Raw genomic sequence first — 26,513 nt, 5'->3', positions numbered from 1 at the left:
GCGGAGCCCAGGCCGCACGACCCCGCCTCCTGGATGGGCGGGACGGGCCGCGCCGCGTGCCTGCGTGCAGGTTGCGCAGGCGTTAAGGGTGCCACGACCTCTCTGTGGCCCCGGCAGGATTTCGGGGGAAGGCGAGCGTGTTCGCCTCACCTGCCTTGCGTGGCGGCGGGGGCGGGGCGGCTTTGTGTGGAGACCGGTAAGGGGCATTAGGGAAGTGTTTAGAGCAAGGGTAACCGAGAAGCCTCGTGACTCGCTGAGCGGCCCGAGGCGGTCGGCTGCCCCTCTGCCCAACGAGGGCTTTTCCACCCAGACGTTACCACCGAGCACCTGCCGTACGTGTTGCAACCCTCATACCACCTCTCCAGAAATAACTATAACCTTTCTGCCTACTGAGGCCGTTTACTGAGGGCCCACTGAAACGCTCTGCATAGCTTCAGTTCTTACAACAGTTCTGCAAGGTAAGTTACCGTTTTACAAATTTGGAAATGCAGAGGCTCAGGGGAGTTCAGTGACTTGTCTAGACTCGGTCATTTACAAAGCCGTCTCTCCAGTCTAAGGCTCTTTTCAAGAATCCACCCTGCTGTACTCATTCCAGCCTACATGCTGTCCTCTGACCCCACCCTGCGTCCAGACTGCATGCTGGGCGCGGCAGCTGACCTGTTTGCTCTTGTCCCCTCTCAACTCCTAGGACAATGCTTGACACATGGTAGGCTTTCAATATTTATTGGATGTATGCATGAATGAATTAAACTACACTGTTCCAAAAGGTGAGGATCACAAGCTACTGTGTGGAGGAGGTGGAGGTGCGGTTAATTTTTTTTTTCCACATCTTTATTGGAGTATAATTGCTTTACATTGTTGTGTTAGTTGCTGCTGTATAACAAAGTGAATCAGCTATACGTATACATATATCCCCATATCCCCTCCCTCTTGCGTCTCCCTCCCACCCTCCCTATCCCACTCCTCTAGGTGGTCACAAAACACCGAGCTGATCTCCCTGTGCGATGCGGCTGCTTCCCACTAGCTATCTATTTTACATTTGGTAGTGCATATATGTCCATGCCACTCTCTCAGTTCGTCCCAGCTTACCCTTTCCCCTCCCCGTGTCCTCAAGTCCATTCTTTACGTCTATGTCTTTATTCCTGTCCTGCCCCTAGGTTCTTCAGAACCATTTTTTTTTTAAGGTTCTATATATATGTATCAGCATACGGTATTTGTTTTTCTCTTTCTGACTTATTTCACTCTGATAAAAGACTCTAAGTCCACCCACCTCACTACAAATAACTCAACTTCGTTTCTTTTTATGGCTGAGTAATATTCCATTGTGTATATGTGCCCATCTTTTTTTTTTTTTTTTTTTTTTTATTTTTGGCTGCATTGGCTCCTTTGTTGCTGTGCATGGGCTTTCTCTAGTGGTGGCGAGCGGGGGCTACTCTTTGTTGTGGTGCGCGGCCTTCTCGCTGTGGTGGCTTCTCTTGTTGCGGAGCACGGGCTCTAGGTGCACGGGCTTCAGTAGTTGTGCCACGTGGGCTCAGTAGCTGTGGCTTGTGGGCTCTAGAGTGCAGGCTCAGTAGTTGTGATGCACAGGCTTAGTTGCTCTGTGGCATGTGGGATCTTCCCAGACCAGGGCATGAACCCATGTCCCCTGCATTGGCAGGCGGACTCCTAACCACTGTGCCACCAGGGAAGCCCATGCCACATCTTCGTTATCCATTCATCCATCAATGGACACTTAGGTTGCTTTCCATGTCGTGGCTATTGTAAATAGTGCTGCAGTGAACATTGTGGTACATGACTCCTTTTGAATTATGGTTCTCTCGGTATTTGCCCAGTAGTGGGATTGCTGGGTCATATGGTAGTTCTATTTACTTTTTTAAGGAACTTCCATACTGTTCTCCATAGTGGCTGTATCAATTTACATTCCCACCAGCAGTGCAAGAGGGTTCCCTTTTCTCCACACCCTCTCCAGCATTTATTGTTTGTTTGTTTGTTTAATTCAAACCTATATTTGCAGTTTCTGAAATGCTGATCCATAGACCACTCTCTCGTTACACATGTGCACCAACGGAAAAGCAAAGAGAACCCCGGTCATCCCACGAGAGGAACAGCTCCTCATCCAACAGTCTTCAGAAGGCTACACGTGCAGTCCCTGCGCCCGTCCAGGTGGCGATGCAATAAATACACAGCTCGCCCTGCTCACCTCAGTCCAGCCAGGCCTGCCACTACCTGTTGTAGGCCTGCTCCTTTTTGGACTTCTCCAGGGCCTTGTCCATGGTCTTCTCGTTCTCCCCTCAACATTTGGGGCAGTACCACTTGCCCTTGGGTTTATGGTTCAGTCCCACGCAGGAGAAGTGGAACCACTCGATGGGGCACTCGTCATTGTCACAGCCGATCATCTCTCCATAGGAGACCTGATTGCACAGACAGTACGTGGGCTCATTCAGGTCAATGGGAAGGTCCACAGGGGATGCTTCCCTCTCGGCTTTGACCTTGGAGCGTTTCTTCTTGGAGGTCTTTGCCTTTTTCTCTGTAGATTTTTTGATGATGGCCATTCTGACCCGTGTGAGGTGATACCTCATTGTAGTTTGATTTGCATTTCTCTAATGATTAGTGATATTGAGCATCCTTTCATGTGTTTGTTGGCAATCTGTATATCTTTGGAGAAATGTCTTCTGCCCATTTTTGCATTGGGTTGTTTGTTTTTTGATACTGAGCTGCATGAGCTGCTTGTATATTTTGGAGATTAATCCTTTGTCAGTTGCTTCACTTGCAAATATTTTCTCCCATTCTGAGGGTTGTCTTTTTGTCTTGTTTATGGTTTCCCTTGCTGTGCATAAGCTTTTAAGTTTCATTAGGTCCGTATGTTTATTTTTGTTTTTACTTCCATTTCTCTAGGGGATGGGTCAAAAAGGGTCTTGCTATGATTTATGTCATAGAGTGTTCTGCCTGTATTTTCCCCTAAGAGTTTTATAGTGTCTGGCCTTATATTTAGGTCTTTAATCTACTTGAGGTTATTTTTGTGTATGGTGTTAGGAAGTGTTCTAATTTCATTCTTTTACATGTAGTTGTCCAGTTTTCCCAGGACCACTTATTGAAGAGACTGTCTTTTCTCCATTGTATATTCTTGCCTCCTTTATCAAAGATAAGGTGACCATATGTGCATGAGTTTATCTCTGGGCTTTCTATCCTGTTCCATTGATCTATATTTTTGTTTTTGTGCCAGTACCATACTGTCTTGATTACTGTAGCTTTGTAGTATAATCTGAAGCCAGGGACCCTGATTCCTCCAGCTCCATTTTTCCTTCTCAAGATTGCTTTGGTTTTTCAGGGTCTTTTGTGTTTCCATACAAATTGTGAAATTTTTTGTTCTAGTTCTGTGAAAAATGCCATTGGTAGTTTGAGGGATTGCATTGAATCTGTAGATTGCTTTGGGTAGTGTAGCCATTTTCACAGTGTTGATTCATCCAATCCAAGAACATGGTATGTCTCTCCATCTGTTTGTTTGTATCATCTTTAATTTCTTTCATCAGTGTCTTATAGTTTTTTGTCTCCTTAGGTAGGTTTATTCCTCGGTATTTTATTCTTTTTGTTGCAGTGGTAAATGGGAGTGTTTACTTAATTTCTCTTTCTGATCTTTTGTTGTTAATGTATAGGAATGCAAGAGATTTCTGTGCATTAATTTTGTATCCTGCCACTTTACCAAATTCATTGATTAACTCTAGTAGTTTTCTGGTAGCATCTTTAGGATTCTCTATGTAAAGTATCATGTCATCTGCAAACAGTGACAGTTTTACTTTTTCTTTTCCAATTTGGATTCCTTTTATTTCTTTTTCTTCTCTGATTGCTGTGGCTAAAACTGTGTTGAATACTAGTAGTGAGAGTGGGCAACCTTGTCTTGTTCCTGATCTTAGTGAAAATGGTTTCAGTTTTTCACCATTGAGAACAATGTTGGCTGTGGGTTTGTCATATATGGCCTTTATTATGTTGAGGTGAGTTCCCTCTGTGCCTACTTTCTGGAGAGTTTTTATCATAAATGGGTATTGAGGGCTTCCCGGGTGGCGCAGTGGTTGAGAATCCGCCTGCCAATGCAGGGGACATGGGTTCGAGCCCTGGGCTGGGAAGATCCCACATGCCGCGGAGCAGCTAAGCCCGTGCGCCACAACTACTGAGCCTGTGCTCTAGAGCCCGTGAGCCAAAGCTACTGAGGCCCATGCGCCAGGAGCTCGTGCTCCACAACAGGAGAAGCCACTGCAGTGAGAAGCCCACACACTGCAACGAAGAGCAGCCCCCGCTCGCCACAACTAGAGAAAGCCTGCACGCAGCAATGAAGACCCCAACGCAGCCAAAATACATAAATAAATAAATTTTTTAAAAAAATAAATAAATAAAATAAATAAATAAATGGGTATTGAATTTTGTCAATAGCTTCTTCTGCATCTGTTGAGATTATCATATGATTTTTATCCTTCAGTTTATTAATATGGTGTATCACATTGATTGATTTGCGTATATTGAAGAATCCGTGCATTCCTGGGATAAACCCCACTTGATCATGGTGTATGATCCTTTTAATGTACTGCTGGATTCTGTTTGCTAGTATTTTGTTGAGGATTTTTGCATCTGTGTTCACCAGTGATATTGACCTGTAGTTTTCTTTTTTTGTGAAATCTTTGTCTGGTTTTGGTATCAGGGTGATGGTGGCCTCGTAGAATGAGTTTGGGAGTGTTCCTCCCTTTGCTATACTTTGGAAGAGTTTTAGAAGTATAAGTGTTAGCTCTTCTCTAAATGTTTGATAGAATTCACCTGTGAATCCATCAGGTCCTGCACTTTTGTTTGTTTGAAAATTTTTAATCACAGTCTCAATTTCAGTGCTTGTGATTGGTCTGTTTATATTTTCTATTTCTTCCTGGTTCACTCTTGGAAGGTTGTGCTTTTCTAAGAATTTGTCCATTTCTTCCAGGTTGTCCATTTTATTGGCATATAGTTGCTTGTAGTAATCTTTCATGATCCTTTGTATTTCTGCAGTGTCAGTTGTTACTTCTCCTTTTTCATTTCTAATTCTGTTGATTTGAGTCTTCTCCCTTTTTTTCTTGATGAGTGTGGCTAATGGTTTATCAGTTTTGTTTATCTTCTCAAAGAACCAGCTTTTACTTTTATTGATCTTTGCTGTCATTTCCTTTATTTCTTTTTCCTTTATTTCTCATCTGATCTTTATGATTTCTTTCCTTTTGCTAACTTTGGGGTTTTTTTGTTCTTCTCTCTCTAATTGCTTTAGGTGTAAGGTTAGGTTGTTTATTTGAGATTTTTCTTGTTTCTTGAGGTAGGATTGTATTGCTGCAAACTTCCCTCTTAGAACTGCTTTTGCTGCATCCCATAGGTTTTGGGTTGTCATGTTTCCATTGTCATTCGTTTCTAGGTATTTTTTTATTTCCTCTGATTTCTTCAGTGATTTCTTGGTTATTTAGTATTGTTTAGCCTCCATGTGTTTGTATTTTTTACAGTTTTTTTCCTGTAATTGATATCTAGTCTCATAGCGTTGTGGTCAGAAAAGATGCTTGATAGATACGATTTCAGTTTTCTTAAATGTACCAAGATTTGTGACCCAAGATATGATATATCCTAGAGAATGTTCCATGAGCACTTGAGAAGAAAGTGTATTCTGTTGTTTTTGGATGGAATGTCCTATAAATATCAATTAAGTCCATCTTGTTTAATGTATCATTTAAAGCTTGTGTTTCCTTATTTATTTTCATTTTGACTGATGTGTCCATTGGTGAAAGTGGGGTGTTAAAGTCCCCTACTATTTTTGTGTTACTGTCAATTTCCCCTTTTATGGCTGTTAGATTTGCCTTATGTATTGAGGTGCTCCTATGTTGGGTGCATAAATATTTACAATTGTTATATCTTCTTCTTGGATTGATCCCTTGATCATTATGTAGTGTCCTTCTTTGTCTCTTGTAATAGTCTTTATTTTAAAGTCTGTTTTGTCTAATATGAGAATTGCTACTCCAGCTTTCTTTTGATTTCCATTTGCATGGAATATCTTTTTCCATTCCCTCACTTTCAGTCTGTATGTGTCCCTGGGTCTGAAGTGGGTCTCTTGTAGACAGCATATGTACGGGTCTTGTTTTTACATCCATTCAGCCAGTCTGTGTCTTTTGGTTGGAGCATTTAATCCATATACATTTAAGGTAATTATCAATATGTATGTTCCTATTACCATTTTCTCAATTGTTTTGGGTTTGTTATTGTAGGTCTTTTCCTTCTCTTGTGTTTCCTGCCTAGAGAAGTTCCTTTAGCATTTGTTTTAAAGCTGGTTTGGTGGTGCTGAATTCTCGTAGCTTTTGCTTGTCTGTAAAGGTTTTTTTTTGGGTTCGTGGGCCTGTCACTGTTGTGGCCTCTCCCGTTGCGGAGCACAGGCTCCGAACGTGCAGGCTCAGCGGCCATGGCTCACGGGTCCAGCCGCTCCGCAGCATGTGGGATCTTCCTGGACCGGGGCATGAACCCGTGTCCCCTGCATCAGCAGGTGGACTCTCAGCCACTGCGCCACCAGGGAAGCCCAGTATAAAGGTTTTAATTTTTCTTTTGAATCTGAATGAGATCCTTGCTGGGTAGAGTAATCTTGGTTGTAGGTTTTTCCCTTTCATCACTTTAAATATGTCCTGCCACTCCCTTCTGGCTTGCAGAGTTTCTGCTGAAAGATCAGCTGTTAACTTTATGGAGATTCCCTTCTGTTATTTGTTGCTTTTCCCTTGCTGCTTTTAATATTTTTTCTTTGTATTTAATTTTTGATAGTTTGATTAATATGTGTCTTGGCATGTTTCTCCTTGGATTTATCCTGTATGGGACTCTCTGTGCTTCCTGGACTTGATTGACTCTTTCCTTTCCCATATTGGGGACGTTTTCAACTATAATCTCTTCAAATATTTTCTCAGACCCTTTCTTTTTCTCTTCTTCTTCTGGGACCCCTATAATTCTAACGTTGGTGCGTTTAATGTTGTCCCAGAGGTCTCTGAGACTGTCCTCAATTCTTTTCATTCTTTTTTCTTTATTCTGCTCTGTGGTAGTTATTTCCACTATTTTATCTTCCAGGTCACTTATCCGTTCTTCTGCCTCAGTTATTCTGCTATTGATTCCTTCTAGAGAATTTTTTATTTCATTTTTTGTGTTGTTCATCATTGTTTGTTTGCTCTTTAGTTCTTCTAGGTCCTTGTTAAATGTTTCTTGTATTTTCTCCATTGTATTTCCAAGATTTTGGATCATCTTTACTGTCATGACTCTGAATTCTTTTTCAGGTAAATTGCCTATTTCCTCTTCATTTGTTTGGTCTGGTGGGTTTTTACCTTGCTCCTTCGTCTGCTGCATATTTCTCTGTCTTCTCATTTTGCTTAACTTACTGTGTTTGGGGTCTCCTTTTTGCAGGTTGCATGTTCGTAGTTCCTGTTGTTTTTGGTGTCTGCCCCCAGTGGGTAAGGTTGGTTCAGTGGGTTGTGTAGGCTTCCTGGTGGAGGGGACTGGTGGATGAGGTTGGATCTTGTCCTTCTGGTGAGCAGGACCATGTCCAGTGTTGTGTTTTGGGGTGTCTGTGAACTTAGTATGATTTTAGGCAGCCTCTCTGCTAATGGGTGGGGTTGTGTTCCTGTCTTGCTAGTTGTTTGGCATGGGGTGTCCAGCACTGGAGCTTGCTAGTCGTTCAGTGGATCTGGGTGTTAGTGTTGAGATGAAGTTCTCTGGGAGAGCTCCCGCCGATTGATATTACATGGGGCCAGGAGGTCTCTGGTGGTCTAGTGTCCCGAACTCAGCTCTCCCACCTCAGAGGCTCCGGTCTGGTAGCCGGCCGGAGCACCAAGACCCTTTCTGCCACATGGCCAGGTACGTGGGGAGTTTTTTGCCTTTTGGGAAGTCTGAGGTCTTCTGCCAGCATTCAGTAGGTGTTCTGTAGGAGTTGTTCCACATGTAGATGTACTTTTGATTTATTTGTGGGGATGAAGGTGTTCTCCATGTCTTACTCCTCCACCATCTTGAAGGTACTCTCTGATCCATGTCTGAAGCTTCCAGTTCTGAAGCTTTGACAGCATTTCCTTCCCTCCATTCACAGCCACGTTTCTCTGCTAGCCTGTTGTTGGCAGGAACCAGTTCCTCACAAGCTGGTGGACTGAGCAGGTCACTTCCTCACTGCTTGTTGGCTGGAAGTCTCAATCAGTTCTTTGCCATTTGAGTCTTTCCATAAGGTACCTTCCACATGGCAGGTGGCTTCCATGTATATATGTCGCTGCAGATTCTCTCCCTGGTAGGCTGCTCTCGCACCAGCGTTCGCTGCCAGTCATGGAACTTCCAGAAGCTGAGGAGGCATGCTCCGAGGTTAATTATCTTTTATTGTTGTTTGTTTTCAGCTTTAATGAGGTATAATTTTTTTTTATACAAATTTATTTATTTATTTATTTTTGGTTGCCTTGGGTCTTCGTTGCAGTGCATGGGCTTCTCATTGTGGTGGCTTCTCTTGTTGTGGAGCTCGGGCTCTAGGCGTGTGGGCCTCAGTAATTGTGGCTCATGGGCTCTAGAGTGCAGGCTCAGTAGTTGTGGTGCACAGGCTTCGTTGCTCCACGGCATGTGGGATGTTCCCGGACCAGAGCTCAAACCCGTGTCCCCTGCATTGGCAGGTGGATTCTTAACCACTGTGCCACCAGGGAAGTCCATAAATTATTAAATAGTTATTCTGAGTCATCCAGCAGTCCCTGGTAAGTCTGGTTAGCATATTGTCCTTCCTGTGCCCGATCAACCCTTGACACAGTGATAAAACTGAGTGGCTGATTTAAAAATAACTCGTAGTGCTATTTTTAAACAAAACAATTATTTTGTTTCTTGGTTGGGTCTTTCAAAGGTTTGTTCATTGATCATTTTTTTATTAAAGTACCCGCCCTTGGATTTGTGAATTCTAACTTTTTTTTGTTTTCCAAGACATTTCATTCCCTGCTTGTAATATTATTTCCCTCTTCCTCTTTTCCTTGAGACATTGCATAGGATGGCCACACAGGGTTTGTCTGACACGGTGATATTTGTTGTTTGATGTTTGAGACCTCAATGAGCCAGGCATGTGAAGAATACCTGGGAGGGGGGTATTTTAGGCTGAGAGAACATAAATCACCAAAGCCCTGAGCAGGAGCAAGTTTCGGAAGAGTGAGCAGCAGAGTGGGCCAGGGGAAGAGTGGTCTGGGAGGAGGTTAAGAGGGGGAGGCACCGCTAAGCCTTGAGAGCCCGGAGGCCATGCTGAGGAAATGGACTTTGTTCTAGGGGCTCAAGGTTACATCCCTAGTGAATGGAAGAGCCAGAATTCAAACACCTTGTCAGCCTCCAAAACCACATCTCTCACCTTCCTGCCAGGATGATACTGACTACACAGGCTTGTTGTGAGGGTCACCTGAGTGCACTTGGAAAGCCCCCAACCCATGCCTCGCACAACATAGACATGCGAACAGTGTGCCCTTTCTCCTGGTTTTCCTATGTAGGTTCAGTCCTGTTGTGTGGTCACTATGATTTGTCACTTTCAAGTATTCCTCTTTATTCCTAGGTATTGTTTTTGCCTCCTAGTTCACTTGAATATAAATACAACCATACCCACTTTCTTTTTTTTTTTTTTCTTTTTGCGGTACGCGGGCCTCTCACTGCTGTGGCCTCTCCTGCTGCGGAGCACAGACTCCTGACGCACAGGCTCAGCGGCCATGGTTCACGGGCCCAGCCGCTCCGCGGCATGTGCGATCTTCCCGGACCGGGGCACAAACCCGTGTCCCCTGCATCGGCAGGCGGACCCTCAACCAGTGTGCCATCAGGGAAGCCCCATACCCACCTTCTATTGATTCTATTGACTGATATGTCTTTACTCATATTTTTAGCCTTTTGGTATCATCTTGGCCCTAGGTCCTTGGTCCTAGCCCCTGGCTTTTAATGTTACTCCAAATTTGTATCTAGCCCAGACCTTACCCTTAACCTCCAGGTTTGACTGTCCTACTGCCTACACCACTTTTCTTAGATGCCCAGGCTGCCTCTCTGGGTCAATAATCAAAACTGAACTCTTGGTCTCTCCCTTCCTCTAGTCAACCTATTCTCACCGCACCTCCGCAGCATCTCCATCTCTGTAAATGCCACTGCAGTGCCTAGTTCCTGATGCCGAGTCACTCCCAGCTCTTCCTTTTCTGTCAGTCCCCATAGTCAGTCTGTCAGCAGGCCCTGTTGGTTCAGCCTTCAAAACATGACCCATATCCCCAGCTCCTTTGTCTCTGTTGCCATCTGTGTTGTCCAGTCGCCCTCACTGCTCACCTGGCCACCAGAGTGGCCTCCAAAGTGATCTCTGCTTCCCCTTTGCTCCCCTACAATCTATTTTCCACACAACAGTTAGAAAAAAGTTTATAAAATACCAGACAATCCTTATACTTAGAGCCAGTGATTTCTTACTCCGTTTAGAATAAAATCCAAGTTCCTGACCATGATGCATAAGGCCCTGCAGCTAATCTGGCCCCTGCCTTCCTCTCCAGCCTCATTGCGGGGGCCCTGTCCCTTGTTCGGCCATACCTCAGTAACACTACCTCCTTTCTGTTCCTTGAACAGGCCACCCACCTGCCCTGCGAGACTTATGGCCTTGGACTTACAGTTTCCTTTGCTTAGAGTACACTTTCCTCAGCTCTTCATTGTAGGCCTCTTCTCATCCTTCCTGTCTTAGTTCAGCTGTCATTTCAGAGGGCCCTGCCCCACCCTCTTGTAGAAGTGGGATGCCCTGATCCCACCCCTTAGTCACCCTCTGTTGTATCATTTGTTTATTTCCCACAAAATGCTATCACCATGGGTAGTTAATATTTTCCTTTTGCTTATCATCTGATTCCACCCCGGGATGTAAGCTCCATAAGGGTATGTGTGGACTTTGTTCTCTTTATTTGTACCATTTCCCCATTGCCTCATACACAGCAGTTACTTCATAACTACTTGGGTTTTGTGGCTCAGCTGAACGTGGAGCAGGGTGCACAGAAGAGGTGGCCCCAGGGTATCAACAGTGGGGATGACGTAGGCATTGATTCTGAATGAATGAATGAATGAATGAATGAGTGAATGAGAGAGTAAGTGAATACTTCGGTTTAGCTCATCAAATGGTTGGATTTCTTAAATCTATTTTGAGACTCACTTAAATTTTTTCAAGTTGTGGTAAAATATACATAACATGGGGCTTCCCTGGTGGCGCAGTGGTTGAGAGTCTGCCTGCCGATGCAGGGGACACAGGTTCGTGCCCCGGTCCGGGAGGATCCTACATGCTGCGGAGCAGCTGAGCCCGTGAGCCATGGCCACTGAGCCTGTGCATCTGGAGCCTGTGCTCCGCAATGGGAGAGGCCACAACAATGAGAGGCCTGCGTACCACAAAAAAAAAAAAAATAATAATACATAACATGAAATTTACCGTCTTGATATTTTAAAAGTTGTAATTAAAAAACATGTAGCAGGGGCTTCCCTGGTGGCACAGTGGTTGAGAGTCCGCCTGCCGATGCAGGGGACACGGGTTCGTGCCCCGGTCCACAGGGGACACAGGTTCGTGCCCTGGTCCGGGAGGATCCCGCATGCCACGGAGTGGCTGGGCCTGTGAGCCATGGCCGCTGAGCCTGCGCGTCCGGAGCCTGTGCTCCACAACAGGAGAGGCCACAACAGTGAGAGGCCCGCGTACCGCAGAAAAAAAACAAAACAAACATGTAGCAGGGCTTCCCTGGTGGCGCAGTGGTTTAGAATCTGACTGCCAATGCAGGGGACATGGGTTCGAGCCCTGGTGTGGGAAGATCCCACATGCTGCAGAGCAACTAGGCCCATGAGCCACAACTACTGAGCCTGCGCATCTAGAGCCTGTGCTCTGCAACAAGAGAGGCTGCGACAGTGAGGCCCGCACACCTCGATGAAGAGTGGCCCCCACTGGCCACAACTAGAGAAAGCCCTCGCACAGAAAATGAAGACCCAACACAGCCAAAAATAAATTAATTAATTTTTTTAAATTCCTCCATAAAAATACCACTAAGCTTTAAAAAAATAAAAATAAAAAACACGTAGCATAGGGACTTCCCTGGTGGCGCAGTGGTTAAGAATCCACCTGCCAATGCAGGAGACACGGGTTTGAGCCCTGGTCTGGGAAGATCCCACATGCCGCGGAGCAACTAAGCCCATGCGCCACAACTACTGAGCCTGTGATCTAGAGCCCGTGAGCCACAACTACTGAAGCCCGCTCGCCTAGAGTCCTTGCTCGTCAACAAGAGAAGCCATTGCAGTGAGAAGCCCGTGCACCACAACGAAGAGTAGCCCCTGCCCACCGCAACTAGAGAAAGCCCGTGCACACCAACAAAGACCCAACGCAGCCAAATATAAATAAATAAATTTATTTATTTATTTTAAAAAAATATGGCAGTCTTCAAAAGTTAAAAAAAAAAACAACACGTAGCATAAAATTTAACACCTTAACCATTTCTGAGTGTATAGTTCAGTAGTGTTAAATATATTCACATTGTTTGGTAGCCAATCTCCAGACCTCTTTCCTTCTTGCAAAACTGAAACTCTGTGCCCATTAAACAACAAACAATTCCTCATTTTCTCCTCCCGCCAGCCCTTGGGAACCACTATTCTACTTTCTGTCTCTATGAATTTGAGCACTTTAGGTCCCTTATATAAGTGGACTCATACAATATTTGTCCTTTGGTGACTGGCTTATTTCACTTAGCATAATGTCCTGAAGGTCCATCCGTGTTGTAACACATGTCAGCATTTCGTGCTTTTTAAGGCTGAAAAACATTCAGTTGTCTGTATATACTGCATCTTGTTTATCCATTTGTCTATCGATGGATACTTAAGTTGCTTCCACCTTTTGGCTATTGTGAATAATGCTGCTATGAAAGTGGGTGTACAGATATCTCTTTTTGAGACCCTGCTTTTGGTTCTTTTGGATATATACCCCGAAGTGGGATTGCTGGATCATATAGTAATTCTATTTTTAATTTGTTGAGGAGCTGCTGTACTGTTTTCCATAGCAGCTGCATCACTTTACTTTCCCACCAGCAGTGCACAAGGGTTCCAATTTCTCCATATCCTTGCCAACACATGTTATTTTCTGTTTTTGATAGTAGCCATCCTAAAGGATGTAAAGTGGTATCTTACTGTGATTTTGATTTGCATTTCCCTAATTAGTGATGTTGATCATCTTTTCATGTGCTTGTTGGACATTTGTGTATCTTTGGAGAAATGTCTTAGGCTCACTTTCAATACAATAATTAAAGATTTTATGTTTTATTGTCAATATTATGCTTAGCTCGAGTTTAAAAAAAAATTTTTTATTGTGGTAAAAAACGCATAAGATTTACCACCTTAACCATTTCTAAGTATGCAATTCAGTAGTGTTAAGTATATTCCCATCGTTGTGCCGCCAGTCTCTAGAACTTTTTCATCTTACAAAACTGAAACTCTATACTCATTAAACTCAACTTGACTTTTAATATGTTTTTTTGTATGTTCTTTGTTTTTTCTGTTTTACTAATATGAAGTTTCTGGACCAGCAGAGCTGAGAGTACCCAAACTTGTACTGAGGCAACTCTACTGAGGTAAGCTTCATTCTGAAGTCCCATCTGGGCCAACAGCAGGTCATCTCCCTGACACTTCTGGGTCCACAGGGCTCCAGGGGCCCAGTGGGAGATGAAGACAGGCACCTATATTTCTGCCTTAAAGGATTGGCCTAGGGCACTTATGATGGGCCATCCTCACCCAAATGGTTCTATGTATGGCCATTTGGAATCACTACACAACAGTGGAAAAGCTGTTCCCATGAAGGAGTGGTCAGCTTTGAAACCTTGGCCATTCTCATGCACTGGAACACTGGTGCAGTTTTCTGGAGGGCAGTTTGACACCCTATCAAAAGCCTGAGCCATGAGCCTACTCTGACCAGTGGTCTACAAAGATTTTATTTTAAAGGAAAATAAAAACATCTGCAAAGATAGATACACAGGATGTTCATCACAACATTGTATATAATGGTATGAAATTGGCAGCAACCTAAATGTACAGCAGTTAAAGATTTGTTAAAAAATTAAGATCCGGGACTTCCCTGTGGTCCAGTGGTTAAGACTCCGCACTCCCAATGCAGGGGACACAGGTTTGATCCCTGGTTGGGGAACTAAGATCCCAGATGCCACATGGCACAGGCAAAAAAAAAAAGTCAAGATCCACCTACATATGAAAATGAGGCTAAATGTAAATTGTGATTTTTCCCTGGGCACTGGAATAAGGGTTGTAATTTATCTTTATTTTTTTAATCCATTAAGAAAGTTTACTCAATATATATAATTTTTAGAAAGAGAAAGAATTTGATTTATATTTTTAATTCAGTAAAAATGTATGCTAATCTGTGGGTGATAATTATGAGTGATTTCTGTGTTTTCAGAATATTTTACCAGAGGCATATATTACTTTTGTAATCAGAGCAAAAAGTAAAGGTTATTTGAAAATAAAAATAGGAGAGTTCCCTGGTGGCCTAGTGGTTAGAATTTGGGGCTTTCACTACCGTGGCCCAGGTTCAGCCCCTGGTCAGGGAACTGATATCCCGCCAGCTGCGTGGCATGGCCAAATAAATAAATAAATAATAATAAATAAAATCTTTGGAAATGGGATAGCATCATGTATTTTTCACCTTATGATTGTTTCAGGTCAGCCCCATGGCTATTCCACATGGTTCAAATGAAACTTCCTATTTGCTACCTCCAAACAGTGAGGACTGGGGAGGGCACGGCATTCCTGACTTTGTCTATGGGCAGAAGGAACTTGTGCCAGAAGGGATTCAGTGGCCAAGGAGCGGACCCAGCCTTCCGGACACACTGCCACTGTCTCGCTTTGACTCTGCCCTCTGCTTGGCCTGGAGGCAGCGGATGGAGCTGGGGCTGTTCCGCTACTGTCTGGGGGAGCTGCAGACCCAAACCCTTCCTGGTGCTGTGGGTTTTGTTGCTCAGCTGAATGTGGAGCGAGGTGTGCAAAGAAGGAGCCCCCAGAACATCAGGAGCGTGAGGCAGGCGTTTGACCCTGAACAGTTTAACTTCAACCAGATCCGGCCAGGAGAAGTCCTCTTCCGCTTGCACCGGGAGCCCGATCTCCCTAGTGCTGCTCTCCAGCAAGACGACATCCTCGTGGTGATCAATGTCAGCCCCTTGGAGTGGGGCCACGTGCTGCTGGTGCCCGAGCCCACCCGAGGGCTCCCCCAGCGCCTGCTGCCAGGGGCACTGCAGGCCGGGGTTGAAGCTGTGCTGCTGAGCTCACACCCAGGCTTCCGAGTCGGCTTCAACAGCCTGGGTGGCCTGGCCTCAGTGAACCACCTCCACCTGCATGGCTATTACTTGGCCCACAGACTGCCCGTGGAGGGGGCCCCAAGCAAACCCCTGGATCCTGGGGGCCGTCTGCATCTGCTCCAGGACCTCCCAGCTCCTGGCTTCCTCTTTTACACAAGCGGGCCAGGGCCCGACTTGGAAGCCTTGATAAGCAGGGTATGTCGGGCCACTGACTATCTGGCTGACCACGAGATTGCACATAACTTGTTTGTGACCCGGGGGGCTCCACCTGGAAAGACATCATCTTCCTCAGCCCTCACGGGGGTCCGAGTAATTCTTTGGGCCCGGAAGTCCAGCTTTGGGATAAAGGAAGGCGAGGCCTTCAATGTTGCCCTCTGTGAGCTGGCCGGGCACCTCCCTGTCAAAACGTCCCAGGACTTCAGCAGCCTGACAGAGGCGGCGGCTCTGGCTGTCATCCGAGACTGTCTGCTGCCCCCAGCCCAGGCGGGAGAGGTGCAGGCAGCACTGGTGGCCTTGATAGCCAAGGAGGAGCAGTAATCCTTCCAGAAGTATTTATTTTGTAACCGATCTAAGTCTCTTTCCGGAAAGCTGTCCATCATGATCGTGTGGGCACTTTCATGAATGCCTTCTCACCTGTCTCAGCCTAAGGGGAGGGATAAAGAACTGGTAAGTGGTCTCTTTAAGGAGGAGGATACCTTGGAGTAAATCGAATGAATGAGCCCTCATGGATGTATCTGCTGCTTTTCACCTTTCTTCTTAGATAAGCCCCAGGAATGTCAAGCCTATTGTTAAGAAGGGAGTGTGTGCAAGAGTTAACACACTCCTGACTTGTATATGCCAACTTTTCTCTTCCTGTCTTATTAAATCTTAGCAAAGTGATAGTTTATCACTTCCTCTGTCCTTGCCTCTCTGCCTGTTCTCCCTTTGCCCACCACTGAGTTGTATTTCTTCATCCTGTCCCTACACATGTCCCCTCCATCCATATGCCCTATTTATAGCACATTCTTCGCCTACCTGGCCACCTTGAATTTTCCTTCAGCCCCAAAGCTGAGCTGAGTGTTCTTCACATACATCATTTCATGTGAAAACAAGGTGTCCTCACAACTTGAAAGTTGCAGGTCCTCTTAATACCCCTATTTAACAGACGAAGATATGGAGGCTGACAGAGGTTTAGTAATTTATCCAAGGTCAGATGGCTCAAAAGTAGTGGAGTCAGGACTGCAACACAGGCAATCAGACACTTGAAGCTGAGCTGGGGCTGTGCACGTGTGACTGCCACGTTAATAAAGTCTCATTGAGATGAAGCAGAATATGCATCACAACCCATTTCATAAGAAAATCAGTTTAACATTTAAATTCCTATAAACGGTTTTTGGTCACCCTCATGTTTTGGGCACACTGCAGTAATTTCACCCTAATGCCTCTTTGTGCAAGCCTTTGCAAATATGGGCTCCAATAACATCACTTTATTTTGCTCGCTCACTCTCTGAAGGGAGTGCAGATGACCATTAGAGTTAAGTGGACTTTGTGTGTCGGAGGTGATGAGTCCAAATACCAGGATTTCCCCAGTTTTTCCTTAGGTTTAATGTTCAGAGGAAAGCCTTCTCTGGCCCCAAATAAGTTTTTCCACAAAAAGTAAAAGTCAAATAGGTTTTCTTTGTGGTGGTACTTCTTAGCCATGAATACTTTGTGAATCGTCCAGAAGGGGATTTATGGAAGCTTTTCTGAGCTTGAATATGGAACACTTAGGAGACCCTTTGTATCCAGAGCCCTGGGCTTTGAGCACAGTAGGTAAGTAAGAAGGGACAGTCCAGCTCAGGGCCTCTCCACCGCTTTGCTTGCTTTTTGTTTTATTTTTTGATGGAAGGTCTTTTGTACTAAGGGGTTTTGGACTTGATCTAATGGGAAACCTTGAAGAGTTTTAAATTGGGGAGTAACAAATAGGCATTTTAGGGCGAGTACTTAAGCTGCAGCGGATGGATGGATGGATGAAGGAAGGAAAAATAGAATAAGGGAATCCAATTAAGAGGCTGCTTGATGGTGGCAATTCAGGCAAGAAATGATGGTTCAGGTACTAGAACAGTGCCTGGAACGTTAAATATCTGTTAAATATGTGCCTGGAACGTTAAATATTTCCATTGGTGCAGAAGCCCCATGGCCAGGGGCTTCTGCACCAATGGAAATATTCTCCTCTTGGGTCTCTGGAGCTTCTGTTATCTGAACGAAGTGTCTGCTGGCCACATCCTATCTCAATATATGCTGCTTGCCTGGAAGCAAGCTCAGCTGGTCCCTCCAGGGCAGGTGAGCCTATCTTAGGGGGAAGACTGGGAGCTTCAGAGCCAACAGTAGAGCCAGCTGAATGATCCAGCCTTCTAAGCAGCTTAACCTAGCACTCCACATCCATTAAGAGTCAGTGTGGGGTGAGAAGTGGAGTCAGAAAGAGTGAGAAAAATGTGCGTCCTGAAAGGCAAGGGACTCCAAAGCATTTCAAGGAGGGGGTAATAGAGTGTCATACACTGAAGGGAGGTCAAGAAATCTATGAATCGGAAAATGTACATGTCTTTTTAGAGGAGCGAAATTTTTTAAGTGTCCTTTAGATTTAGGCACATGGGATAATCTTAAAGTGACAAATTGGGCGGAGTTTGGTGGAGGTGGCAATCAGAGGTAAAGCGGTTGGACATCACGAAAAGATGGCGAGAGTAAAGGAGCAGTCTGATGAGCACCTCCAGGGCACGTGTGATAATCACGGCCGTCCCTCCCAAGTGCTGGGACTGCTCTAGACATGGTTACTAATGGTTACTAATTACTTGGATAATTGGGGCTTCTCGTCCCGAACACTGCGTTGGCCAAATTCCGGGAGCTTGGCCCGCGGATTCAGGAAAGGGTCAGGAAAGGGGGTAGGGCTCGTGCGAACTGGCGTGAAAGCGGAAGGACTAAAAGTCCTATCACGCATCGGGTCAGTTGCCGCAAGAATCCGCCCTCCAGTGCCAGGCGCTCGATTGCGCTTCCTACGGCAGCCCAGGGGCAAACGTCTCAGGCACCCGCCCAATATGGCCTCTGCGGGCGCCAAAGTGGGTGTGGTTCTCGGAAAGGCCCCGCCCCCAGAACGCTTCTCCAATGGGGGCCGCCCTAGTGTCCATGGCGACGGCGACGGCGGCGGCGGCAGCCTGCTTGCTTAAGGCGGCGCCGCCGGGATATCCAAGATAGGTGTGAACCCCGGGTGCAGGGGGGGGAGCGGGCACCCCTCGCGATCGCCGGGGATAGCCATTCCCGTGGAACAAGGAGGCGGTACCGGAGGCCCAGCAACGCCCGGGAAGGAGCGAGAGCCGGCCGAAGGGCGGTCGTGAGCGACCAGCTGAGTCCAGCACCAGGCCGATAGGGGCGGACCCGGCAGCCCCTCCGCTCCCGGAACCTGCGGTGGGCATTGTCCGCCGGAGGCTTCCCCTCCGCTGTCAGAGCCCAGGGGGTCTTGGTGCCTGGCCACAGTGTGTCTGTATGGAGAAACTGAATCATGGGACAGGGAAACGGCTGGCCTAGGCGACCTTTGGTCTTCAGCTCTATTTTTCAAAGTGAAGGTCCCCCCAGCACACCCAGCCATCCCCCATTACATTCAAGAACAGAAAAGCTATGGTCATGGTCCCTGCCAGCTCAGTTCAGCTCCTGCATGCACCCCAGAGTATTGTATGGAGTGATCTTGGATAATTGGGGCTTGTCAGCGAATCTAACATCTCATAGGCATTCCACGGACCCCATTACCTATTTGGAAACATCCCATGCTGTAGTGGGACTGCTCTGTTCTGATGGAGCAGCAACATTCCCTTATAACACCATGAAGGTCCTTGGGTGGATTCCTGCCGTCCTTCCTGGGCCTGGAGGGAAGTCATATACATTTCACTCCCACCCCTCTCTCCTCAGAATCTAAGAGGATGGAGCCAAGTACCTGTAAGACCAGCGAATCAGAGGAAAACTATGGTGAAGAAGAGGAATCCGAGGAGTGTGTTAAAGGGGAAGCTACCATCCCTTCTAACCCTTCTCAGCAGGCACTCTCAAAGCTGACTAATGCATTTAGGAATGGAGTTCCTTTATCCATTGTAGCCAAGAAAATACCAAAGAAAATCATAACCCCAGCTGACCCAGATGAATTAGAAGTTGGGAGGAGAAAGAGAAGGTGGAAACACAGGTAAACGTTCCCTAGACCCCCTCACTTGCCCAGCTCCAGAGAGTAACCCTCTGCCCTTCAGCAGTCGGGCTGGGATCCAAAGTCTTCCCTTTAGCCTAGGAAAGAGAACAGGAAATACAGGAGGTCATTAGCCTTTTTGTACAATAAAAACAAAATTCAGAATCACTTGGGCTGGCTTAGTTTAGAATTTCAGCACGTTTATATCATCCTGGTCTTTCCTTTAAGTGGCTTCTAGAGAAAATGAATTGCACTGTTAATCTGTTGGGTGTCTCTTTTTCTGGGTGCCTGGCAGCCCAGGGTCCTTCTCTCCTTCTGCCTGATTTCTGCTATTCCTCCATTCCAGACCCCTGGCCATCAATCTGACCAACTGCAAGTACGAGAGTGGTAAGCACCCAGCTCGTCACTCACACCACTGGGCATGAGAGGACATTTAGGGCTGCGGCTTTCACTCTGGAGGTGGTCCCCTCAATCTGCTCCCAGCCCCTGGATCTTGTTAGGCTGGCCTATAACCTGTACTGAGCCTCCTGGCTCAGCTACCAGTAGCTGACACGTCACTGTTCCAGTTAGTCTCAGCAGTAGAGTAGGAATCTCCAGTTAGCTAACAAGAAAAAAAATGACAAAAATCACCATCCCTCCCCCAACCCTGCCCCAGATTTTACCAGAGATGAGATGAGACCAGGTTAAAACTGTTTTTTCAAGGTAACTTTTGAGGTGGCTTCAGCAATTAAGAAAAAAGAAAAATCACCAGCTAGGTTAGTCATTTCTTCCTCCCCTCATCCCCACTGGCATCTACGGGTGCCCCAAAGTATGAGGCGCCAGTGTGACCCCTTCCGAGGGTCAGCTCTGCAGGCCAGAAACCATCCTAATTGAGAGGACTGACAGGAACAGAGATCCAGTCTATAGTTTTCTGTCAAATTTTGGAAGGACCCTGACAGCCTCATGAACTTGAAGTTGTCGCAATGGTAACTAAACTGAGGTAAGCAGAGCTGAGGTAAGAACTACCTCCTTCTTCATCCCACTCTCTGGTCAGGTCTGTTCCTTACCCAACCCAGCTGCAGTCCCAAGGTTTGCTGCCAGTGCCCAGGCTGGCTCCACTGACCTCCCTCTCTCCACAGTGCGTCGGGCAGCCCAAATGTGTGGCCTGAAGGAGGTGGGGGAGGACAAAGAGTGGACTGTGTACTGGACAGACTGCTCTGTCTCACTGGAACACATCATGGACATGAAGAGGTTTCAGGTACAACCTCCAGACCCAAGATCCTAAAGGAACTATGCCCCAGAATGACTACTCCTACCCTTGCACCCAGGCACCCGAGGCTGCCACTCTTGGTGGCTATACCCCTATGCAGAGCAGGAAAGGCCATGGCCAGGGGCTTCTGCACCAATGGAAATATTCTCCTCTTGGGTCTCTGGAGCTTCTGTTATCTGAACGAAGTGTCTGCTGGCCACATCCTATCTCAATATATGCTGCTTGCCTGGAAGCAAACTCAGCTGGTCCCTTCAGGGCAGGTGAGCCTATCTTAGGGGGAAGACTGGGAGCTTCAGAGCCAACAGTAGAGCCAGCTGAATGATCCAGCCTTCTAAGCAGCTTAGCCTAGCACTCCACATCCATTAAGAGTCAGTGTGGGGTCCTGCATGGCAGCAAGAAAGTCAGGAAAGATAGACCAGGGTCCACAAGAAGATATTACTTCTTTTTCTTTTCTAAATTAATTTATTAATTTATTTTTGGCTGCACTGGGTCTCTGTTTCTTTGCCCCTTGGAGGGAGGGGGGCTGGGGGGACTACTTTACATTGCGGTTGCACGGGCTTCTCATTGCGGTGGCTTCTCTTGCTGTGGAGCATGGGCTCTAGAGCGCAGGCTCAGTAGTTGTGGCACACGGGCTTAGTTGCTCCGCCACATGTGGGATCTTCCCCAACCAGGGCTTGAACCCGTGTCCCCTGCACTGGCAGGCAGAAGCCCCAGATATTACTTCTTCATGGTATTTTTGTTATCCTCTAATTGGGTCTTTGTGGTGGTTAGCAAAAAAAAGTGTCTGTAGGCTTATTTTGAGAGAAGGCAAGCAGGGAGCTGAGACTATCACCTATCCCACGAATTATGGGAGAAGAGCGAGAGCAAGAGTGAGAGCGAGAGCGAGAGACTGCTAGAAGCGCTCAAAAAGCCCCTACGAAGGGGCATGCAGAGAGCAGTTGTGAGATGAGGGTAACAATAACAGCATTTATTGAGGTCAGACACTGTTAAGTGCTTTTACATTCTCACCTCATTAAATCCTCAGAAAGATACCCTTATTTTTTTTTGTTTTGTTTTGTTTTTTTGGCTTCGGCCACAGCTTGTGGGATCTTAGTTGCCCGACCAGGGACCGAACCCGTGCCCCCTGCAGTGAAAGCACCAAGTCCTAACCACTGGACCGCCAGACAATTCCCAAAAGATACCCTTATGTTTAGGACACTGAGGCTCAGAAATACTCAGTTCACACAGCTCATGAGGGGAAAAAGCAGAGAGCAATGAACCTCCCAGCCCTGAGGGCCAGAGCAGTGGGGCGGGGGCTTCCAGCAGGCCACCCTGGCAATGCCTTGCCCTCTGAGAGTGCCACTGCCGTGCATTCTCTGGGGCTGCTCCTTAGTTTCCTTTCTCTTTGGGGAAATGTTTTCTCATTTGCTTTGTGTTATTCTGCACCAGTTATTCCTATAGGGCTAGTCCCCGGTAGTTGAGGGATGTTATAAGGTGGCTAGAATGCCCAAAGTCCTGGCTAGCCCTTCTCACCGACCCTCATTTGCTAACCTTGCTGTGTATGTGTGTTTTGGGGAGAGGCCAAGCAGCAGTTTCCCACCTGCCTTAGGGAGCCTTCCTTTTCTCCCTTGGGGACTAGGTGCAGTGTTTACCTCCACTGTGACTTCTCCCTTGACCTCCCCAGTCCTTTTCCACTGCTATCTGGAATGTTCAGGCCCCAGGAACTGCCCCTTACTCTGGGCGATAGTATAACCAACTGGCTCTGTTTCAGAAAGTCAACCACTTCCCTGGCATGACAGAAATCTGCCACAAAGATCTGCTGGCTCGGAACCTCAGCCGCATGCAGAAACTCTATCCTACTGAGTGCAACATCTTCCCGTGCATCTGGTGCCTCCCTGCAGAGTGAGTGAGCCTGGCTCCCCAGGTTGAGATTCTGGGGGAGGAAAGGGTTCGCCATCTCAGTTCCCACCAGACTCTGGCTCTGGGACCTAGAATGTCTCAGGGGGATGGAAGTAAAAGGGAAGTTTTAGCTGAAAAGAGGAGGTTAGGGCTTCCCTGGTGGCGCAGTGGTTGAGAGTCCGCCTGCCGATGCACGGGACACGGGTTCGTGCCCCGCTCCGGGAAGATCCCACATGCTGTGGAGCAGCGGGTCACTGAGCCTGCGCGTCTGGAGCCTGTGCTCCGCAACGGGAGAGGCCACAACAGTGAGAGGCCCGTGTACCGCAAAAAAAACCCACAAAAACCCAGTAACTACCTTATATGGTTACTGTGAAAAAAATTTTTTTTTGGTTACTGTGAAAATTAAATGAGTTATTATGTATTTGAAGTGCTTACAACAGTTTATGGTACATAGTAAGTACTTCAAAAGTACAGTCGGCCCTCCCTCCATATCTGCAGATGTGGAACCCGTGGATATGGAGGGCTGACACCATTTTATACAATGGACTTGAGCATCCGTGGAGTTTGGTATCCATGGGGGGTGGGGGTCCTGGATCCAATCTCCTGCAGATACTGAGTGACCACTGTATTATTACTTTTCCCTGGTGGGTTTGCATGCTCTCAGCCCTTCCTTATTGATGGCTTCAAGTTTGACATGCAAATGTATGTCCTAATCACATCCTGTGACCCTCTTCGGATCTCCATGTATGAGGAGGGCCTGGCGAGCTTTACCACCATGCCCTACGTGGAGCCCAGCCACAGCAACCTGATAAGAGGCCAGCTGGGGAACTTACCTGGCAGTCCAGTGTTTAAGACTTCGCCTTCCAATGCAGGGGGTGTGGATTCGATCCCTGGTCGGGGAGCTAAGATCCCACCTGCCTCCTGGCCAGAAAACCAAAATATAAAACAGAAGCAATATTGTAACAAATTCAATAGAGACTTTAAAAAATGGTCCACATAAAAAAAAATTCTTTAGAAAAAAAAATCCTTAAAAAAAAAAAAAGAGGCCAACCAGCAGCACTAGAGTGCAGGGCAGCACCCTCTTCTCTTCCACTGCCACAAGTGCTGAGGTTCTGTGGAGAAACCAGGTAGAGGGGCTTGTCATGCAGCTAGCTTGTCACACATGAACAAGGAGTGAACCCTGGAGCGCCTTGGCGCCTGGCTGGAAGGACAGCATTGAGGGGGTGCTGACTGCAGAAAAGCCATGCCTGCAGGAAGGGCACACCTCTTCCCCAGGAGCTTACAGGACAGTCCTCTGTGAAGAGGGACAGGAGATGAGCCATCCAGGGGTGGGGTAGGTAATCAGAAGGCAACGAATGGCTGGAGAGAAGAACTGCATGGAAGTAGCCTGACCACAGGGCCACTCTCTTCCCAGGATGACACCTGCATGCACCTGACCAACTATGTCGTCAACAGACACAATGAGAATTTTGTCCGGGATGATGCTGTGGGCAGTAAGAGGTATGCCCTACTCTATTTTCTCCTCTTTTTCTGCCCTTTAGCCCCACAGTCTCAGCAGAGCTGAGTCGGCCCTTGGGAGGTTGAGCTGGCTCAACCCTTATAGACCCCTGTCCTGTGCCTGACCACCAGGTGCAGCCCCAAACCCCACCCTATAATTAAACCCTGCTCCAAGCTGGCGGCAACCCCTTAAAGCACAAGGAACCTAGGCATGGAATTAGGATTAGTGTTAGGGAGCTTCCCGTCTGCAGCCCGGCCCCACTGATCTTCCTCTGAGCACTGGGCCTCATAGGAAGCTGTCAACACTCAACGCCTGGCTGTGAGAGCACAGCTACGACCCCCGAGAGCTGTGGGGAGATATTGAGGACATCATCATCAAAGCCATCATCTCGGCACATTCTGTTCTTTGCCACAGCTACCGAACCTGTTTTCCCCAGTATCTGAGTGGAGGTACATGTGCCTGTTTTGAGATCCTCGGTTTTGAAATCTTGCTGGACCACAAGCGGAAGCCCTGGCTGCTGGAGGTGAGGATTATCTCCCGGGCTTTGCAAAACCAAGGTCCGCCCATGAACAGGACACGTGGGATAGGAGTGTATTCAAGTGGTGGAACACAGGATGGGGGATGCAGAGGCACTAGGGTGGATAGGATCTAGCAGAAGGTGTAAGACATTTGCACTTCTGACCTGCTAAATCCAATCTTGGTGGTCTCTGGCCTCCACTGTAGGAACCCAGGTTTTGGATCCCAAAAGTTCCTCATGTAAGCCTTGCCTTTAAGGACACTATCGCTATAGAGTCAGGCTGTCTGATTTGCTCTCACCAGCCTATGCACTGGAGGGATCTCTGTGGCAGAGTCCTGTGGTCTTGGAAGTCAGTCAGAACATCCAGCTTCCTTGGCTGAGGCCACGAAGCGGGGGGCGGGCACTGGAGGGGGATGTCTCTCCTAGAACCTCCAGCTGGGCCTGCAAGAATCATGACTTGCTTAGGTGGTCTAGGAAGGGGATGGATAATGACTCCTCCCAGCAGGTAAACTACTCTCCAAGCTTCACCACCGACTCACACCTTGATCGAGAAGTGAAGGATGCACTTCTCTGTGATACCATGACCCTTGTCAACCTCCAGGGCGTGACAAAAGAAAGGTGACAGAAGAGGATAAGTGGCGAGTCAAGGAGCGGCTTTTCCAGTGCCACCAACAGCCAAGAGAAGCCAGGGGCCTCAGGTGTTTGACGTGTGTTTAGTTGTGTAACTTACCTTATTACTTTCCTGAGAGTAAAAGTCCTTCTCTAGATGGAGAAGGCAGTCTGGGGTTGATTAGCTATTAAAAACATTTTTTTGCATCGATAATACACCACATATCATAGATAAGTGATGCATTATCTATGCAAATTCCAAAGACACAGTGAATAGTCTCTCTCCTACCCTCCTCCTCCAGCTACTCAGTTTTCCTCCCTGGAGCCAATCAATGTTCCCTGGGTCATGTGTATACTTTCACAAACATTTAATGCACATATATACATGTACTTATATAAATTGTTTTCTCCCTTTACCCAGACAATAGCATAACTTTCACACTGTCTGTATCCTACTTACCAATGCATTTTACAGCTATTTATGCATTTTATAGCTATTTCCTATTAGCATGTAAGGAACTTTATGGGCTTTGTTCTTTTTTTTTTATTTTCAACAAAGCTCCTCTAGAAACCATTACCTAAGGAGGTTTATAATTATGAAACAGAGAAAACAGTTTAGTCATTCAATAACAGGTTATTGTTTAAATCAGTATTGTTTACCCACTGTTGTTTTAATTGTAAGATGGGTTACAAACATGGTAATGTGTTGCTGATACTCAATTATAATTTGTTAATAATAAAAATGAACTTGAGTAGAGTGAGGATTATTCCTGTAATAGTATCACTCTTCACCACTTGCATTGCGATATGCAGGCCAGTGTGTATCTGATTTGCCATGATATCCTGAGGACCTGGCACACAGTAGGCACTCAAATGTCTGTGTGAATGAAGGTGAAGTATAACTGTAAATACCCTAGGTATTCCCACGAGACTGGACTGTGCACATGTCTTTCAATGAAAAAAAAGTTGAAAACTACTGGACTTAAAAAACAACAGTACAATCATAGAATCAGAATACTAGGCAGCCATTTAAAAATGTTATATGATCCCATTTTCATCTAAAGCAAAGAAGGAAGGAAGGAATAAAGAAAGAACAAGGTAATGAGTGGCAAAGCCAGGGTTCAAACTCAGTAAGTCCTGCCCTAGAGTCCATGCTCATAGCCAATATGCTTATTTCACAGTAAGATCAGAGGTTTTTATCTTCTTTTTGTTCTTCTAAATTTTCTGTAATTAACAGATACTAC

The 26,513-nt window shown here is 46.5% G+C and overlaps 1 protein-coding gene across 11 annotated transcripts; it reads left to right on the top strand.

Moving 5' to 3' along the window:
• Positions 1-44: 44 nt before the first annotated feature.
• On the top strand, positions 45-26,442 carry GDPGP1 (GDP-D-glucose phosphorylase 1). Of its 11 annotated transcripts, XR_004348436.1 has the most exons (10): positions 85-458; positions 13,554-13,610; positions 14,709-16,007; positions 19,257-19,521; positions 19,865-19,905; positions 20,637-20,755; positions 22,518-22,648; positions 24,060-24,145; positions 24,558-24,666; positions 25,166-26,442. XR_004348436.1 is itself a non-coding variant. In XM_032622535.1 (7 exons), exons 2-7 carry the CDS (start codon positions 19,268-19,270, stop codon positions 25,280-25,282), a joined length of 630 nt encoding a protein of 209 aa, XP_032478426.1. In that variant the 5' UTR covers positions 15,872-16,007; positions 19,257-19,267; the 3' UTR covers positions 25,283-26,442. The 11 variants fall into 11 exon arrangements, 5 of the variants coding, with proteins under 5 accessions (XP_032478421.1, XP_032478426.1, XP_032478425.1 ...); XR_004348435.1 differs by having other exon boundaries at positions 45-458; positions 19,865-20,755; positions 25,163-26,442; XM_032622535.1 differs by lacking the exons at positions 85-458; positions 13,554-13,610; positions 22,518-22,648 and having other exon boundaries at positions 15,872-16,007; positions 25,262-26,442.
• The last annotated feature ends 71 nt before the right edge of the window (positions 26,443-26,513 follow it).

Source organism: Phocoena sinus, chromosome 2 (genome assembly GCF_008692025.1).
Source record: "Phocoena sinus isolate mPhoSin1 chromosome 2, mPhoSin1.pri, whole genome shotgun sequence".
Classification (NCBI taxonomy): domain Eukaryota; kingdom Metazoa; phylum Chordata; class Mammalia; order Artiodactyla; family Phocoenidae; genus Phocoena; species Phocoena sinus.
This window is presented reverse-complemented; position numbering and strand designations above follow the sequence as displayed.

Bases quoted from the DNA above. Each gene is read 5' to 3' on its own strand.
- GDPGP1 (XM_032622530.1), top strand. From the start codon at position 14,718: ATGGCTATTCCACATGGTTCAAATGAAACTTCCTATTTGCTACCTCCA.